Here is a 17,447-nt window from a genome sequence, read left to right as displayed (position 1 = left end):
GTAGGCTACAGTCCACGGGGTCGCAAAGAGTCAGACACGACTGAGCGACTTCACTTGGTCACTTGATTTGAGCATCTGTAAGTTTACTTTTTCCTCCTGAGATTCTAGTGCATCAAAAATTTTAACATGTAATATCATAATCCCTCCTAACATTGGGATTCTTTAAATTTGTATATCAAATTGTGAAGGACAAATTTTTGAAGATATTCCCAACTCTCACATACTCCTTTCCTTATGGACATCAGTCAGAATCCTGGCAGGAAACAGATGGCACGCTCAAGCTGGCTAATTAAAGAGAGTTTAACAAAAGGACCATTTATAAAGAGGCTATAGGAAACAGGGAAGACAAGAAACTGAGCAGGTACCCACAAAGACAAAACAGCCAGAGTTGTTATTATCCCTGAAGCCAGAAGAAGCAAAATAGAAGTCGGGAGAGGGTAGCTGAACAGGGAGGGCCACCTGCCAGGAGACATCACCTTCAGTGACACAGCTAATCACGGCAGTAACCTGACAGGAAAGGAGCCAGCAGAGTAAACAGCCAAACTCTCTCTTTCTGATATCCTGCTGGTGGTCGCTACTAGTCAAACTGAGTCAGAATTCAGAGGACAACAGAACCAATTAATATGATGTGCATAAGTCAGTCCCCAGGACATGAGGGAGGGTGAAAGGCAACCTGGGGAATCCACAGGGGCAGAACGAAGGTATCCTTCACACCCCCCATTTTGGCATGTAATATAGCAAAAATCACCTTCAGTTTGGGAGGTGGGAGTGTTTCATCAGCAGAACCAGAAAGCAATTTGTATGTTGAAGAATGTGTGGGGCAAAAGGAACACAGTAAGCAAACACTGGGACATGTTATAAGGTAAGAGAAATATTTATTTAATTTTACACAAGAACGAGCTTATACTGAACAAATTCAACCAAATATTAAGTGCAGTAAAACAAGGAAATAGGGATGAGTTCTCTTGTTAGAAAATATTAAGTAACCATGCCTGTGCATTATTTTTATCATGACAATAACGTTTCAGATTTCTTCTCAGAGTGTATATTGTACATATAACATGTTATAGCTTCTTTGCTTTGCTTCTGAAAATAGAACTCAATCACTGCCTTACATTTTATTTTTTGCAGTGAAGAACTGAACTGATTCATGAAGATTCTGATCTAGAGGAGTATTTTCTGCACCAGTGAAGCCAGAGGTTTCCAAAGCCCCCATAAGCTCAGGCTTTATGTCCAGGGATCATGATGTCATGGTATGTATTTCACACCCATTCTTCCACACGCTTGACGTCAGACACCGTTGAGGTGGAATTCTGGTCTAGTTTTGCCCCAAGCCTTTTCCTTTTGTGATTTTCTCAAGCTCCATGAATTTCATAATTGAAAGTTCACTCAGCTAATAACAATGATGCACTTAGCTGCCCACAAATCATCCACTTTAAGTTTTACCTTTTTTTTTTCTTTTTTGGTCTTTTTAATGAAACATTCTTTAAACAGAAATTTCCAGTGAGACAGTTAACTTCACAGTTCCTGAAGGCACTGTGGATCCACTGAGCAACAGATGTGGCCATTCTAGAGAAAAGACAGGGGAAAAAGGTACAGTATGAATTTTTAAGCCACTAGTCAGTTCTCACTGATTGTTACACATAACTGAACAGTGTATTTGTTATTTATATGCTCCTGAAAGTTCAGTGTCCTAATCACTTTTCATGTCTCACTTAAAAACCAACTGTGGCCAGTTATTTGTGGTAAATTATAGGCTAGCAGCAGCAGCTTTATTTACTCCATGGCACTCTCTTAGATCACATTTGTTCTTTTATTTGCCCATTCACAAAATAAGCACTGAGTAAACTGAGCCCTAGACATGCTGATGAATAAAGCAGATATGGTTGCTACTCTCACAGGACAGGGCCTATAGCTGTATCCATTAATAATCAAGTGTACAATCAAAAATTGTAAAAAGTGCTAGAAAAGAAACAAACTAGGTGATGTTATGAGATTAATAAAAAGTCTGGCTACTTAGATTGGGTGGCCAGAGTAGAATTCTATATAGAAGTGATGTTTAACCCAAGACCTCAAGATAGTTCTGTGAAAAGTTATGCCAAGAGCACAGGGAACAGAATTAGTAAAGGCTTTAAAGTGAAAAGAGTTCTGTGTAGTTAAGACGCCTAAAAAAGTTCTGTCTTGGCAAGAATTCTAAGTGAAGAAACTATAGAGATGAGGCAAGGAAAACAGGGAAGAGCCAAATAAGCATAATGGGTTTTTATAACAAAGTACCAAAATAGTATAAAAAATAGTGCACTGGGACAACCCAGAGGGATGGTACGGGGAGGGAGGAGGGAGGGGGGTTCGGGATGGGGAACACGTGTATACCTGTGGCGGATTCATGTTGATGTATGGCAACACCAATACAATATTGTAAAGTAATTAAGCTTCAATTAAAATAAATAAATTTATATTAAAAAAATAGTATAAAGAAGGATGAACACTGAAGTGTTGATGCTTTTGAATTGTGGTGCCGGAGAAGGCTCTTGAGAGTCCCTTGGATTGCAAGATTAAACCAGTCAGTCCTAAAGGAAATCAACTTTCAATATTCATTGAAAGGAATGATGCCAAAGCTGCAAAACTTTGGCCACCTGATGCAAAGAGCCTACTCATTGGAAACGACCCTGATGCTAGGAAAGATTGAAGGCAAAAGGAAAAAGTGGCGGCAGAGGAAGAGATGGTTAGATAGTGTCAGCAAACTCTGGGAGATACTGGAGGATGGAGGAGCCTGGTGTGCTACAGTCCATGAGGTTGCAGAGTTGGACACGACTTATCAACTGAACAATGACAGCCAAAATAGTATAATGTATTACAGAAAAGAAAAAAAAATTGTATCTTATTCTTTTGAATTTTTGCACTCTTTCTTCCAGTGGCTCGCTGATAATAATGATAGCATTGTTATCATTGTTAGCATTGTTAACACAATCACAAGATGATAATATCCTTCTACTTTTTGAGTGCATACTCTGTGTCAGAAACTTCACCAGAAACTTTAAATACATTATCTAATTTCAACCTCAGAGCATTCCCAGTAGGATCACTATTAATAGTGATGATTTTTAGGTTCAGAAACTGAACATCAGAAAGCTTAAATATCATGTCCAAAGTCTCACAGCTAATATAAGGATACAACTGGGATTAAAATACAGGTTAGTCTGACTCTAAAGCTCATCTTCTATTTGATATATTCTCTCAGATAATTGACTTTACATGATTGAAAATGTATCAGACCTTAATATGATAAAACCAAAAGGTTCAGATAAAACTTAAGAAAGGACCTTAATACTTTAGCCTTTGTTAAAGCTTACCAAATGAGAGAAAAGACTGTCTATATCCAAGAAGAATATTATCAATTTAACTTAACCCTCTTTCTTTTAATTGTTATTAAGCAGAATTCTTACTCTGATGGCAAAAAAGTGTGACAGACAACCATTTCTTAGCTCTCTAGCAGTGTTTTAAAGCTTTGTTGTTTTGCTCAGAGGCTGAGGATTTCTAACCATAACCTGGTCACATGATCTTTCCCAACTCACTGACCCAGTGAAAGGAGAGGTATACCAGTTCCCAAGAATATCAGTTCCTCAGACTGTATGGATTTTGAGCAGAGAGAGTTAGGGAAATTTCTGGAGTATAAGTAGGTTTTAGGAAGAGAAGATATATTTCCCCAAATCTTCGAGTAATGTTTTTCTTATTCCCTATCAGTATGTTCTGCTATAGGAACATGAATGCTACAGACCATGCCATTGATAGCTCCTCAGTTAAGGAAACCTAGTTGATATAAGAAAGAGTAATAAAATATTCCACTGGGGTCCAATTTCAGTAATGGCATAGTTACTTACACAAGACTGTCTCTCATATGGATAACTATAAAGTTTGGACAAAATATAAAAATTATTTAAATCAATGAATTAGTGACTAAAAGCAAGCAGACACTGGAGGAATTTCAATCTCTGAAAGGAGGAAAATGTATTGTGTGAGATTCTTTTCTACCTGGCATTTTCCCTTAGGGCACTGTCTAGTCTGTGAAACTTAGGATAACTACAACTCAAGCAGAAAGCCACAATCTGATAGACTTCAGATGTTGGAGGACAACATTTGGGGCTGCCAGGGTGCCTGGAAATTCAGAAGGAAATATCTTAGAAAGGAAGGAATGAATCAGCATGGAAACTCCCCTCAAATCAGTGGCTGGTCTTTGAATTGCAGAGGAGACTCTAAAAGGACAATCAGAGAGTCACAGCTTGAAGTTGGAAAGCTCTGAGCAGATATTTCAGATGCTGCTCCCTGTGGGTAGTAGTGCTTAAAATCTGTGCCCTACCAAGTTAAAAGGGACTGATAAAAAATTTCAGGCTTTCATGTTTAGGAATAAAACAGTCTCAAGATTAAGAGATTCACCCTAGAACTAAGGGTACATCTGGAATAGATCTAACTAATATAAAGTCTAGCCTTCTCAATTGCAAGTTTATTGGCTGTAATTTGAAATTTGCTAGAACGACAACAGTCTTCAGGGGAAGCCAACAGAATGGAGGACCTATAGAGGACCTATTCTATATTCTGTCCACAATATCCAATAAACCATAACCATTATTAGATATGTGAAAAAACAAACAAACAGAAAAAAGTGACTCATCAAGAGAAAAAGTAGTGAAAGAGAAATGACTCAGAGTTAATCCAGTTGGTATAAATGCAGATAAAGACTGTAGTCACCAGGCTCCTCTCTGTCCATGGAATTCTCCAGGCAAGAATATTGGAGTGACTAGCTATTTCCTTCTCTAGGGGATCTTCCTGAACCAAGGATTGAACCTGGGTCTCCTGCACTACAAAGTGATTCTTTACCATCTCAGCCACCAGGGAAACCCAGATAAAGACTAGAAAGTGTCTATTACAAATGTGTACAAAGATGTTAAGAAAAATTTAAAAAAAGGTTATAATGAATGAAAAGGTTGTAAATTGCAGCAGAGTAATGAAACTAAAAATAAAATTAAATAAAAATTCTGGAACTGAAAAGCACAGTATTTGAAATGAAAAATTCATTGGATGGGCTTAACAGAAGATTAGAGATGGCAGAAGTAGTCTGTAAATTTGAAAAAAATATAGAAATTATCCAATATTTAAAACAAAAAGACTTCTTCTTCTGGAACCCCTATGATTCGAATGTTGTAGCGTTTAATATTGTCCTGGAGGTCTCTGAGATGTTATTTGCAATAGTGAAAAATTCAAAGCAACGTAAATATTCATGACAAGAGGAATGTCTAAATAAATAATTGTGCACCCTTTCTGTGGAACATCATGCTGTAACTTTCTAAAAATGAGGTGGACTTGTAAGTACTGACATGAAAAACTGTCTAAGTCATATTATTAAGTGAAATAATGGAGCCATCATTTATGTTAAAATACATATGCACACAGATAGGGGCAACCCTATGGAGAAAAATCTAGAAGCATTGTTAATGGTGACTGTTTCAAGGGAGAGGGCTAAGACAGCGGGCATTGGAGAAGGGACTAATCAGAGGTACTTTCGTTTGATCTATTAAGTTCTGATTTTTAACAAGGAGAATCTACTACTGAGGAAATTTTAAATGGTTTTTAATGTGCAATCTATTTTTAACATGCGTCACAAATGTGGAAGTGATGAAGTTATAATAAACTGTAAACTAAGTTGCTTTAAAAAAAACAAAAAGAAAAGGATTGAAATAAAAATAGAATCTCAGTGACCTTCAGGGTAATATTAAACCATATAACACATGGGTGATTGGAGTCTTGGGAGAATAAGAGGGAGAAAGTGTGGCAGACAAAATATCTGAAGAAACAATGGTCAATTTTTTCTCAAATTTGGTGAAAAAAAATCAATTTAGATATTCAAAAAACCCAGCACATCCCAAAGAGAATAAAGACAACAAAAATCACACTTAAGTGTATCATAGTCAAAATTATAAAAACCAAAGGTTTTTGGTTATATTATTATTTTAGTTGTTGCATAAGCCAACAACAAAAAATAACAATATAAAGAGTTATAATTAAGAATCTAAAAGAAAAATTAAATTGAATAGAAAAACTTATATAAAACTAATATAAAAATAAACAGAAGGAAAGCAAGTGGATACTTTCCTTGCATACATAAGATTATTAAAAAAACAACATATAGAACAAGCAGAAAACAAATCGCAAAATGGTGGCCCCTAAATACATGAATGTCAAAAACAATATCAAATATAAATCGACTAAACACTTCTGTTAAAAGACAGAAACTGTCACACTGGATTAAAAAGTAAGAACTATTTATATATTATCTATAAATATGCATTCTAAATATAAAACTATAGACAGGTTGAAAGTTGATGAATCAAAACATAGTGTGTGGTTTCATAAGTACCAGGCAAAACTGACTACTTGTCTAGAAATCTTGTTAGCGATAAAGAGGGACATTACTTAATGACAAACTGGTCAATTCACCATTAGACATAAAATAATACATACTGTGTGATACACATATGAATTTTTAAATAGGAAAAATACATTTGTTGTAATGAAATAAAATTGAGGTTTCCTACAGGAATAGGTATTGCCTGCTGCTGCTGTTAAGTCGCTTCAGTCATGTCCGACTCTGTGCGACCTCATGGACGGCAGCCCACCAGGTTCCCCCGTCCCTGGGATCCTCCAGGCAAGAACACTGGAGTGGGTTGCCATTTCCTTCTCCAATGCATGAAAGTGAAAAGTGAAAGTGAAGTCGCTCAGTCGTGTCTGACTCTTAGCGACCCCATGGACTGCAGCCCACCAGGCTCCTCCGTCCATGGGATTTTCCAGGCAAGAGTACTGGAGTGGGGTGACATTGCCTTCTCCTAGAAGGGGGCAAAAAGTTACTTGCTAGACTGTTGAAAGTATTCTATATTTTGATTCATCAAACATAAAAAATTTGCACAAAATCGCTATGTATTTGACCTTAACAAACATTACCTTGATAAAACCTAGAATAAAAGGTGATCTACTGAAACTTAGGCTGCTATGAATAGTAACCATCCACTGCCATAAAAATCTAATTATTTTTTACACAATAACAGTGAGTTTCCTTAACACCCTGTTATTTCTGGCTGTATTTTATTGGTAAAGGAGTCCTCATCAGTCTGCATACTAAACTCTATAAAATCAAGATTAGAAGACAGCTGACTTTCAGCTTTCAGTAAAATGTTTCTATATAATATATACAAAGCATAAAATATTTTATTAGCATATATATTTAATATAATTTTTATAAAATACTGTTATTAATACATTAATATTTATAAATTATATAACAGATAGAATAAATATATGTGTAATTATAATATATGTACACATATGTGCTATAAATTGTTGTTCAGTTGCTAAGTCGTCTGACTCTTGGTGACCCCATGCACTGCAGCACACCAGGCTTCCCTGTCTATAAATAATCTACATAAAAATGAATATATTTTAAATTCCACTATTATCAATATTTTAGTATATCCTCATAGATTTCATTTCATATTTCTCTGTTTTTAGCCTTCTTGTAATCAAAGTACATATATAATCACACAGTATTTTTATCTTAATTTTTATTATAAGCATTGTTGGTACTTGAATGATTGAATGATGCAATCATAAAATTACATATAATGTACAGTTGTAGTATTATATGTTAGATTTTGTTGTTGTTCTGTCACTCAGTCATGTCCCACTCTGCGACCGCATGGACTGTAGCACTCCATACCTCCGTGTCCTTCACTACCTCCTGGAGTTTATGTTATATCAGATGCTGTGTGCTTAGCTGCTCAGCTGTGTCTGACTCTTCACGACCCCATGGACTGTAGCCCACCAGGCTTCTCTGTCCATGTGGATTCTCCAGGCAAGAATATTGGAGTAGGCTGCCATGCCCTCATCATACTTTATTTAACCATCTTTCCATTGTTGGGTATTTTGGTTTCTTTTTGATTCTGCATGCCAATTAATGTTGAGGTGAATATTAGGATGCACACAGTTTGTTCCATATTTTAGATTATTTCTTTTGGTTGGATTCTGAGACTCAGGATTAATAAGATTTTCTGGATATTTCTGTGGAGATGGGGATGGGACTAGGAGGTATATGTGTGGCTCTTGATTGTATTTTTCAATGTCACTAACTCTGCAAAAAAACTACAATTCCACTATATCACTGTTAACATTGGAAATTATTGTGAATTTTTTTTACTGTAGTATGTGGAAATAATAAATCATTATGTTAGTTTATATTTATTTCAATTATTTAAAAGCTGAATGCTCTCCTCTTTTTTAACAGTTGTATTTTTTCAGTCAGTCAGTTAGTTCAGTTGCTAGTGAATTGTTTATTCATTCTCTGTTATTTATGGGAAAATAAGTATTTTTAATTTTCATGTTTTTAATCTAATAAAGATATCATATCTGCTGAACATATTTTTCCAGTCTCTAATTGTGATTTTATACTTTGCTAATTTTGTATATCTACAGAAGCTCTAAATTTTTTGAGGTATATTTTATCACTTTTATGTTAGAAAAGGCATCTCCCTTCTAGAATTTTGATAAATATTTGATTACTTATCTTTATTTTGATTTATTTTTAATATATAACACTTTTTCCACATGGGAATTGTTTTGATACATAGCATACTAGTATATACAACTTACATCCCTCAAATTGCTATCCAGTCATTCCAGTATTCATAGAATAATCCTTTCTTCTCTTTTGATCTACTAAGCTCTTCTGACTGTATTACTCCTTGGTAGCTCAGATGGTAAAGAATCTGCCTGCAATGCAGGAAATCTGGGTTCTGATCCCTGGGTCAGGAAAATCCCCTGGAGAATGGAAAGGTAACCCAATCCAGTATTCTTGCCTGGAGAATTGCATGGACAGAGAAGCTTGGCCGGCTACAGTCCATGGGGTCGCAAAGAGTTGGATACTACTGAGTGACTAACACTTTCACTTTTTATTTGCCTCCTGGTCGCTCAGATGGTAAAGAATATGCCTACTATGCAGGGTTCGATCCCTAGGTTGGGAAGATCCCTTGGAGAAGGAAATGGCGACCCATTCCAGTTTTCTTGCCTGACTGACCCTCTAATATCTCCTCCTTCCTTATTTATCAACTAGGTACATTTCTCTTTATAGCCTGAAACTCAAAGCACAATTGCCTGAAAGCTCTCTGGAGTTGTGTAGTTTCTATCGGATTTAGGTAAGACAGCATTAGTAATTCATTTTTGATGTGAATTCAACTTCTGAGTGACGGAAACATTTTTTTTTTTTTTTAACCTAAGCAATTTAACGGAGAAGGCAATGGCACCCCACTCCAGTACTCTTGCCTGGCAAATCCCATGGACGGAGGAGCCTGGTAGGCTGCAGTCCATGGGGTCGCGAAGAGTCGGACATGACCAAAAGACTTCCCTTTCACTTTTCACTTTCATGCATTGGAGAAGGAAATGGCAACCCATTCCAGTTTTCTTGCCTGGAGAATCCCAGGGACGAGGGAGCCTAGTGGGCTGCCGTCTATGGGGTCGCGCAGAGTTGAAAACGACTGAAATGACTTAGCAGTGACTTAGCAAGCAATTTAAAGATATCTTTAAAAAGGAAAGGGAAGCTCTTAACCCTATTTCTCCCAGCTAACTCTTAATTCCTCAGGAAGTAAAATTGGTTCACTTGTTGGACAGCCTCTTAGCACAGTTCATTCTTCCTTCAGAGTGTCCTTCACAGTGAGTAATGTCTCTGTTTCATGACTTAATGTTTCTGCTGTCCACTACCAACAATAATAATAGCCAACATTTATTGAGCACTTACTCTGAATGTGTATGAAACGTGTAGGAAACTTTTTGTGGGGGCCTTTCACTTAATTCTTAAAGCAACTTTCTCAAGTAGGCAATATAAATTATTCTTATGTAAGTAATATTTTTATTCCAAGTTTTAGGTGAGAAAAACAGAGTCACAGAGAGATTTATAAATGTCCCTTGAGGTGACATTGCTAGTGTGGTGGACCAGGCTCTGAATCCAGGTAGCCTGATTTCAGATGCCGCATTCTTCACCTCTAGACCAGTGCTTTCCTATAGAATATTCTGCCATGATAGAATTGTTCTCTGCATGTGCTGTCTACTATGATAGCCACAAGCACATGTGAGCACTTGAAATGTGGCTCGTGTGACTGAAGAACTGGATTTTTAATTTAATTTCAATGAATTTAAATAACCACATGTGGCTTCTGACTACAGAACCGGATAGCAGAGCTCTAGACGATAACCTGTTGGGGAAAAATTTCCAGGAACAATTTTTGCTGTTTTTGGTTATCATTCTACCCTGGCACAACACCCCACACAAGTTGCATTTATTGACTACACCAGTAACTCAGAAGTGGTAGGATGGAGAGACAGTAAATGCAAATAGTGCTTTGACAGTGTCGAACTGTGATGAATGCTTACCTCCAATGCAATCTCTCAAGCCTATTTGGCATAAATTTTATTTTTAATATAGCAAAAAATAAATATAATAAAATGACTATTAGGGATACATTTGGTAGCATTGAGCATATTCTTATAACTCAACTTAATAAGAAGGGAAAAGGGAAATGGCATCAAATAGTAACTTCTGAGAAATGGCAGTTATCTGACAAGAAATGAATCTAATGCCAAAATACACTTTCTGGAAACAATTCTACTAGGAGTCAAAAAGTCCTATTTGTTTGTAAGGCAGTACATGACAAGCTCATTCACACTCTTTACCCCCAGAAAATACTGTAATGTTTTCTGCCTATTACTGTTTGCATTTTTCTTGTTGGAAGTATCTGTCTGAGCTATATCTGGTGTGTTTTACATTGCATCACTCAGTATATATTTTTGTTGTCACTGCTCAGAACAATAATCTATTAGGAGATTAAGAGTGTAAAGAGACTCAAATATCTTTGGCAATTGAATGTCAGAAAGTATTGCCCTATTAATCATTAATACCGAAGTTTCTAGATAATGCACCACTAAATGCACTCAAATGTATCCATATTAAATGTATATTAAAGTGGCACTGCATATACATTGCTAGTAACTTTTTGTAGTAAAAGTAACTTTCAAATGTGCTAATGCACTTTTAGAAGACCCCATTAAATGTTCCTCCCCAAAAGCTGTGCTTGATTGACAAATTGCATTGACTGAAAGAGCTAGAAATTTCGGTGTGAAATAGATAATAATAGTTTGAGATAACTTAAAGCATTTCATATTTCTTTGTCCTGTTACATCAAGTCACTCTAGTAAGAAATTTGTACTATGTGAATCGGAATTAAATTGCTCTACTGAAAAAAAAAATTTTAATGGAAATGTTCATTTAAAGAACCAGAGCAGTTAGAGATATCTGGCTGTGCTATGCTGGGAAAAATCTGACATCTTTGCTTTCTTGTTGTTGTTAAGCTTTTCAGAGTATTAGTTTTAGTGTTGACTCTAAAACTTTGACTCTGAAGTGCAATGACCACTGAATCAAATATTTGTAAGGAACAATAATCCAAGCAGAAAGCTTTCAAGTTTGTCACCATTTTTGAATTCTATATACCCTGTCTACGTTATCAGTATTTTTGTTCTTAGTGAAGTAAAAGACATAATGCTTTATTTTCCTATGAGAATAAAAAGAAAAATCTTTATAATGATTTTTCTCCAGCTGTAGGAATAAAATATGTTAAACAAGTCTTAAATTTTTCAACTCAATGTAACTGACCACAACAGACCAAGAAATATGCCCATTTTTGCCATATTGATTTTCACTTTGGAAAATGCAGTATGCTTACCTTGTTGATATATCTTATATCATAAAAAGACTAGATAAAAATCAATAAAATAATACTGTCCTCTATCATGAAAGAAACATGAAGCTTGGTGTTGTACTATTTTTTTAAAAAGATGTGTGCAGTTAGATGCTTTAGGGCAATTTACATAGGTTCTTTCTGTTCCAGTGATATAAATAACCATCATTCTGGTTTCAGACCAAGCACCTCCTTCTCCCTGAAAATGCTTTAGAGGATGCACAGGACAGTCAGCTTTGGCACTAATTAAGCTGAGTGGTCCTCCTCCCAACTCTGAACAGTAAAAGGAAGGAAGGTGCTTCTCACTGGCCACATTAATATCTATGATTTCTGGGCACAGCTGGCCAAGTGCTCCCTACTTGAATATAGTGGGTTTTACCTTGCACTGGCAGAGAGTACACTCAGTGCCATGTTTGATCCAAGAGGACCCAGTGAAGCGAACCACATTCATCTCGTCCAGGCAAGTTTTGGTGATGTCATTGCGGATGGTGTCAGCCTGGCAAGGGTCGGTGACACAGCGTGGGCAGCACTCGTTCTCGGGGAGGACACTGAATTCACACTCCACCTCTGGGCAAGGCAGGGGCCAACAGTCAACTTCCCCTTGCTATAAGGAGAGCAGATGGACAAGGGTAAAGGGAGGGGAAGGGAGGGAACACAGTGTTTACTGAATACTCAATTACTCAATTTCTTTGATGGACATTCATACTTAGACCTTCACAGCCATGAATGTGGTAGGGAATCCACACATGAGATCTATACTGTAGATGGATTATGAAGCTGTCTTCATGGGTTAAATAAGAATAGCAATAAAGGAAAGCAAAAACCAATTCTCTTAAAACAATTGAATGGGCACGTCCTCTCTTTCCCATGACAAAGAACTGTTTACTACAGAAGAGATTTTTACTTAGCTTTTTTGCCTATGAGATGCTTTTTCCTTCCTTTCAGTCTTTTACCCTACTTTCTCATTTATTCCCTTCTGCAAAAAGAAAGTTTTGTCCACTGACAAGAAAGTAAATTGAAATATGAAGGAAATTTGACAGTTTTTCTTTGTTCATTTATACATTTCTCAGTGTATGGACTTTGGTAAAAAAAAACAAAACGAGGAGCTGATTTCAGTCATTTTTATTGCACATGGGAAAATTGTGTGAACTGGATCTTTTTAAAACTTAGTTCCCACCTGTTTCCTATTTTCTTCATAATTCTGAGTCTCATGGTCTTGGGAGATGAAAGCAGCCTTCAGGCACAAAACTGACCTTGCTCTTTCAATTGATTTTTGGGTTGAAAGTATAAAAAGGAAGCAACAAAAAAGCATTGCCTTAAAAATATCCTCACACAAATAGAAAGGAAACTAGTCCTAACTTTCAGACTAGTATCTATGTTGGAGAAGGCAATGGCAACCCACTCCAGTACTCTTGCCTGGAAAATCCCATGGACAGAGGAGCCTGGTGGGCTGCAGTCCAGGGGGTTGCGAAGAGTCGGACACGACTGAGCAACTTCACTTTCACTTTTCACTTTCATGCATTGGAGAAGGAAATGGCAACCCACTCCAGTATTCTTGCCTGGAGAATACCAGGGATGGGGGAGCCTGGTAGGCTGCCATCTATGGGGTCACACAGAGTCGGACATGACTGAAGTGACTTAGCAGTATCTATGAAACTTTCTTCTATAAAGACGTGTAGATGAATTTTCATTTATACCATAGAAAGAAGCAAAAAATCTGGCCACATGAAAAATGACTGGGGTCTTCTTATCAAGTCTTTATTTTCTTTTTAACCTATTGTTTCCAGCAGAAGTTTCATATATATATACATTCAACTTTAACATTCTAATATTTATTGCAAATTCAAACTATGTGTAAAACAGGGTTCCCGCTGGAATAGTGTTGACAGTAACAATTTTTAGAAAGAAAAAAGGTATTTTGTTTTTGTTTTTTTTAAGTCAGAGCATAATTGACAGAAATGGAGTAACAAAAGGTTTACTTGGAAAAAAGGATTTTTTTGAATGCCATTGTTTCGTTCATTACTGTTTTTAAGTAAACCTAGGCTGAGTGGGATTGGGAAAGTGAGGACAGCCTTTTCTTCTTTGGAGCTCTGGAGATCGTCCTGAAAGACGACATGGCATAGTTTACTGCATCTACCCCTGGACACTCCTTCTCAGGTCGTGAATGCAGAACCATCACCTTGTCATCATAACTGGTTCACCTTTTGTAACTTCCAATGCTATGGCCAGGTACTGAATATTGGTGGAGGGGCAGGGAAGGTTGCTTTCCTATTTTGATTCTGGGCGTAATGTTTCCTGAACTTTAGGTAGCCAAACTTACCAGGCAGCGGCACTGCTGGCAATTCTGAACCCAGGTGTCGCCACTATTGTACAAGGTTTCCCCGTTTTGATGGAGGCACTGACTGCTCAACCTTGGGTCACATTCAGGGCAGCAGAAAAGATCAACTGTGGGATTCTCACAGTCACAGACCATCCGTCGACACATTACAAATCCATTCTGTATGACAAGGAGAAAAAGTAGTTACCAAAAGCCTCTGTTTCTCAATATACTGATATCATATGTATGTGGGTGTGTCTGTACGTGTGAGTACCTATGTAGATAAACATCTATATATACATTATACATATGTGCTGTGCTGTGCTAAGTCACTGCATTCATGTCCGACTCTTTGGGAGCCTCTGGACCATAGCCTGCCAGGCTCCTCTGTCCATGAGGATTCTCCAGGCAAGAATATTGCAATGGGTTACCATTTCCTCCTCCAGGGGAATATATATAGATATATTCATAATATATCTATATTCATAATTATCTCTCTCTATATATACATGTATATTACATAATATATCTAAAATCAGGCTTCCCAGGTGGTGCTAGTAGTAAAGATTCTGCCAGTCAATGCAGGAGATACAAGAGACATGGGTTCCATCACTGGGCCAGCAAGATCCTCTGGAGGAGGATATGGCAACCCACTCCAGTATTCTTGCCTGGGAAATCCCATGGACAGAAGAGCCTGGTGGGTTACTGTCCATGGGGCCACAAAGGGTCAGACACAACTGAGTGACTGAGCATCAGCACCATAGCTATAATTTCAGATGTTGATTTGGTAGTTTGAGATAACTCACAGTTTTCTCAATATAACTGATTTTCTTTAAAATTCCTATTTGTAGCTAACACCCAGAAATTACTCAAGCTGGAGAACTTCCAATTTTCTTTCTGCACATTACTGTTTAAATGACTTGACTGGAAAAATTTTTTTCAGAAATAACCAGTATAGAATGATAACCACTGCATGGCTCTTATGTGCAAATAAATTTGTGTATGTATATATAAATTTTTATGTACTTGTAATTTGAATACTAACTAAAGTTTGTTCTGTGTAATGGATTGTATGTTTATATTTGGTAGGTAGTCATCAAGTTTTACATATTATTAAGTTTATAGATATGTTAACCTTATAATTTGTACAAGCTGTTATCAATTTCTTTAATAATAGTTGAGTCCTTGGTATTATTATTTAACTATAATTTAAATTTCTATTATCAACTGGGTACACAGAACACCTCTTAAAACTGAAATATAACCCAAATAGGTGTTTTTTCACTTGCAGGCCATAGCATGTTCATTCTGGCTTCACTTATGCATTCATTCAAATATGATACTGTGCCTATAAAAACATTAGCCTAGTTAGAATCAAAATTCTATCATTGAATAGATAAACACACTGTGGTATTTCTGTACAAAGGAACACTATTCAGTAATAAAAAGGGATGGGTTACTTATACAGGTAACGAATATAATTGAGTGTCAAAGCATAATGCTGAGACAAATGTCAGACACAAAAGAATAAGTATAGTTTTCACTCATATACCTGGGGGATTATTTCCAGGTTGCAGGTGGATACCAAAATCCATGGATGCTCAAGTCCCTTATATAAAATGGCATAGTATTTGCATATAACCTATACATAATCTCCCATATACTTTAAATTATTTCTAGATTACCTATAATATCTAATATAATATAGAACTTATGTAAAAAGTTGCTGGGGTCAGGAAAATGAAAGTTTTGCTTTTCAGAACTTTCTGGAGCTTTCTCCTTAAGTATTTTTCATCCACAGTTGGCTGAATCCATGAATGTGGATCCTGCAGATATGGAAGGCCAACTGTGTTATATGATTCCACTTATATGAGGCTGTAGAAAATACAAATCTAATCTGTAGAAATAGGACACAGTGTTTACTTGTGTCTGGGGCTATGGGATTAAGAAAGGGCAGAGGCCAGCCAACGTGGGTAGGTGGAAATGTTATGTTATATTAATTGTGCAGAGGTTAATCAGATGTATGCATTTGTTTATCAAGCCGTACACTTGAAATACATGCAAATTACACCTTGATAAAAATGGTTACAGTGCTTTGTTTATACCAACCTGACATGAACACACGGAGCACCGGTCATTTTCCAGCACCCAAATCTGACCGTTGTGCTTAATTTTTCCATCGTGGATGCAATCCCCTGTGCAGTTCTTCCCGTGAGGACATCGGCAATCATATCCACCATCCAAGTTAAAGCAAATGGTGTCATTGGCACAGCTGTGCCTCCCAGTCCCACACTCGTCAATATCTACAGCCAAGAAAAAGCAGCAGGCAATGTGCTCAGAATATGTTCTGTTTCAAATAACTGCGATCAGGCAAGTGGTCTCCTGACATAAAGCACTCAACTGTAAATTAATTTTCATCTTACTGGCATGTATTTCCTAGTAATGCTGACTAAAGCAATGTTAATGATCTTGGGATTTCACAGGAAAATATCATACTTGATTTTAAACACCAAATAACCTTGGCTAGATTTTCAACTTTTATATCTCTGTAAATATCATTAGGCTTTATGAAACATATTTTTTTTTAAAAAAGTTAAGGATAGGACTCAATATATCAAACACAGTTTGGCAGTGGAAATTCTAAAAGTGCCTATGTTTTTTTAATTGGCAAAATCATCCTCAATGTTAAAAAGGTGCTTCCAGAAAATCCCTTCTTCATGGGGGATGAAATGTTATGGAAGCCCTGAGGCATTTTCATCCAGTTTCAAGCCCTGTTCTCACAGCCATGTCACTGTCACGTAAGCTCTTTCCAGCATTCTGCTCAGGTGTTCTGCCCTTAATGGTCCAGGCATTTGCACACTGTCCTTACACCCTGCCCTTCAGCCATGGAAAGGCAAGTGATCACAAGCAATCAGCATCCCTTACAAAGAATTCCCCACTTCTCAGCTTTCCCATTTCGTATCATAATTTCATCTCCTGCCTGACTCAATTGGCACCTGCCCATTCTTCACCTGACTTCAGCTACTCCATGGCAATCGTAGCCTAAAGCATTTTCATACAGATGAAAAGCAAACATATGTTGACCCACAGATCAGGTCCAAGAGAGGAGATGTGATTCATTTTATTTATCCCCATCATTTAAAGGTCATAAGCCAAAATCATTCCAGGGATATTGTACGAGTGGCAGTAAGGACTTATTTCCTATTTCATCTGAGTAAAGGTCAAGAAAAAAGAACTAAATCACAGCAGGAAAAGTGGGATAGAGAGAAAATGGAATGTATAGCTTTTAATCAGCAGAATGTACA

At 36.9% G+C, this 17,447-nt stretch overlaps 1 protein-coding gene across 5 annotated transcripts in view; it reads right to left on the bottom strand.

The window, feature by feature from the left end:
• Positions 1-858: 858 nt before the first annotated feature.
• NELL2 (neural EGFL like 2) overlaps positions 859-17,447 on the bottom strand; it is a 507,676-nt gene continuing 491,087 nt past the window's right edge. For all 5 annotated transcript variants that reach the window (XM_086399811.1, XM_086399808.1, XM_086399809.1 and 2 more), the window contains 4 exons: positions 16,252-16,445; positions 14,146-14,322; positions 12,205-12,429; positions 859-1,569 (listed from right to left, as the gene is read on the bottom strand). In XM_086399811.1, coding sequence (XP_086255937.1) covers positions 1,519-1,569; positions 12,205-12,429; positions 14,146-14,322; positions 16,252-16,445 — 647 coding nt within the window. In that variant the 3' untranslated portion in view covers positions 859-1,518. The remainder of the gene's footprint in view (positions 1,570-12,204; positions 12,430-14,145; positions 14,323-16,251; positions 16,446-17,447) is intronic.

The sequence above is a fragment of the Bos grunniens genome, chromosome 5, assembly GCF_055505025.1.
Source record: "Bos grunniens cultivar Pamir isolate PY7600 chromosome 5, Bosgru_T2T1.0, whole genome shotgun sequence".
NCBI lineage: Eukaryota > Metazoa > Chordata > Mammalia > Artiodactyla > Bovidae > Bos > Bos grunniens.
This window is presented reverse-complemented; position numbering and strand designations above follow the sequence as displayed.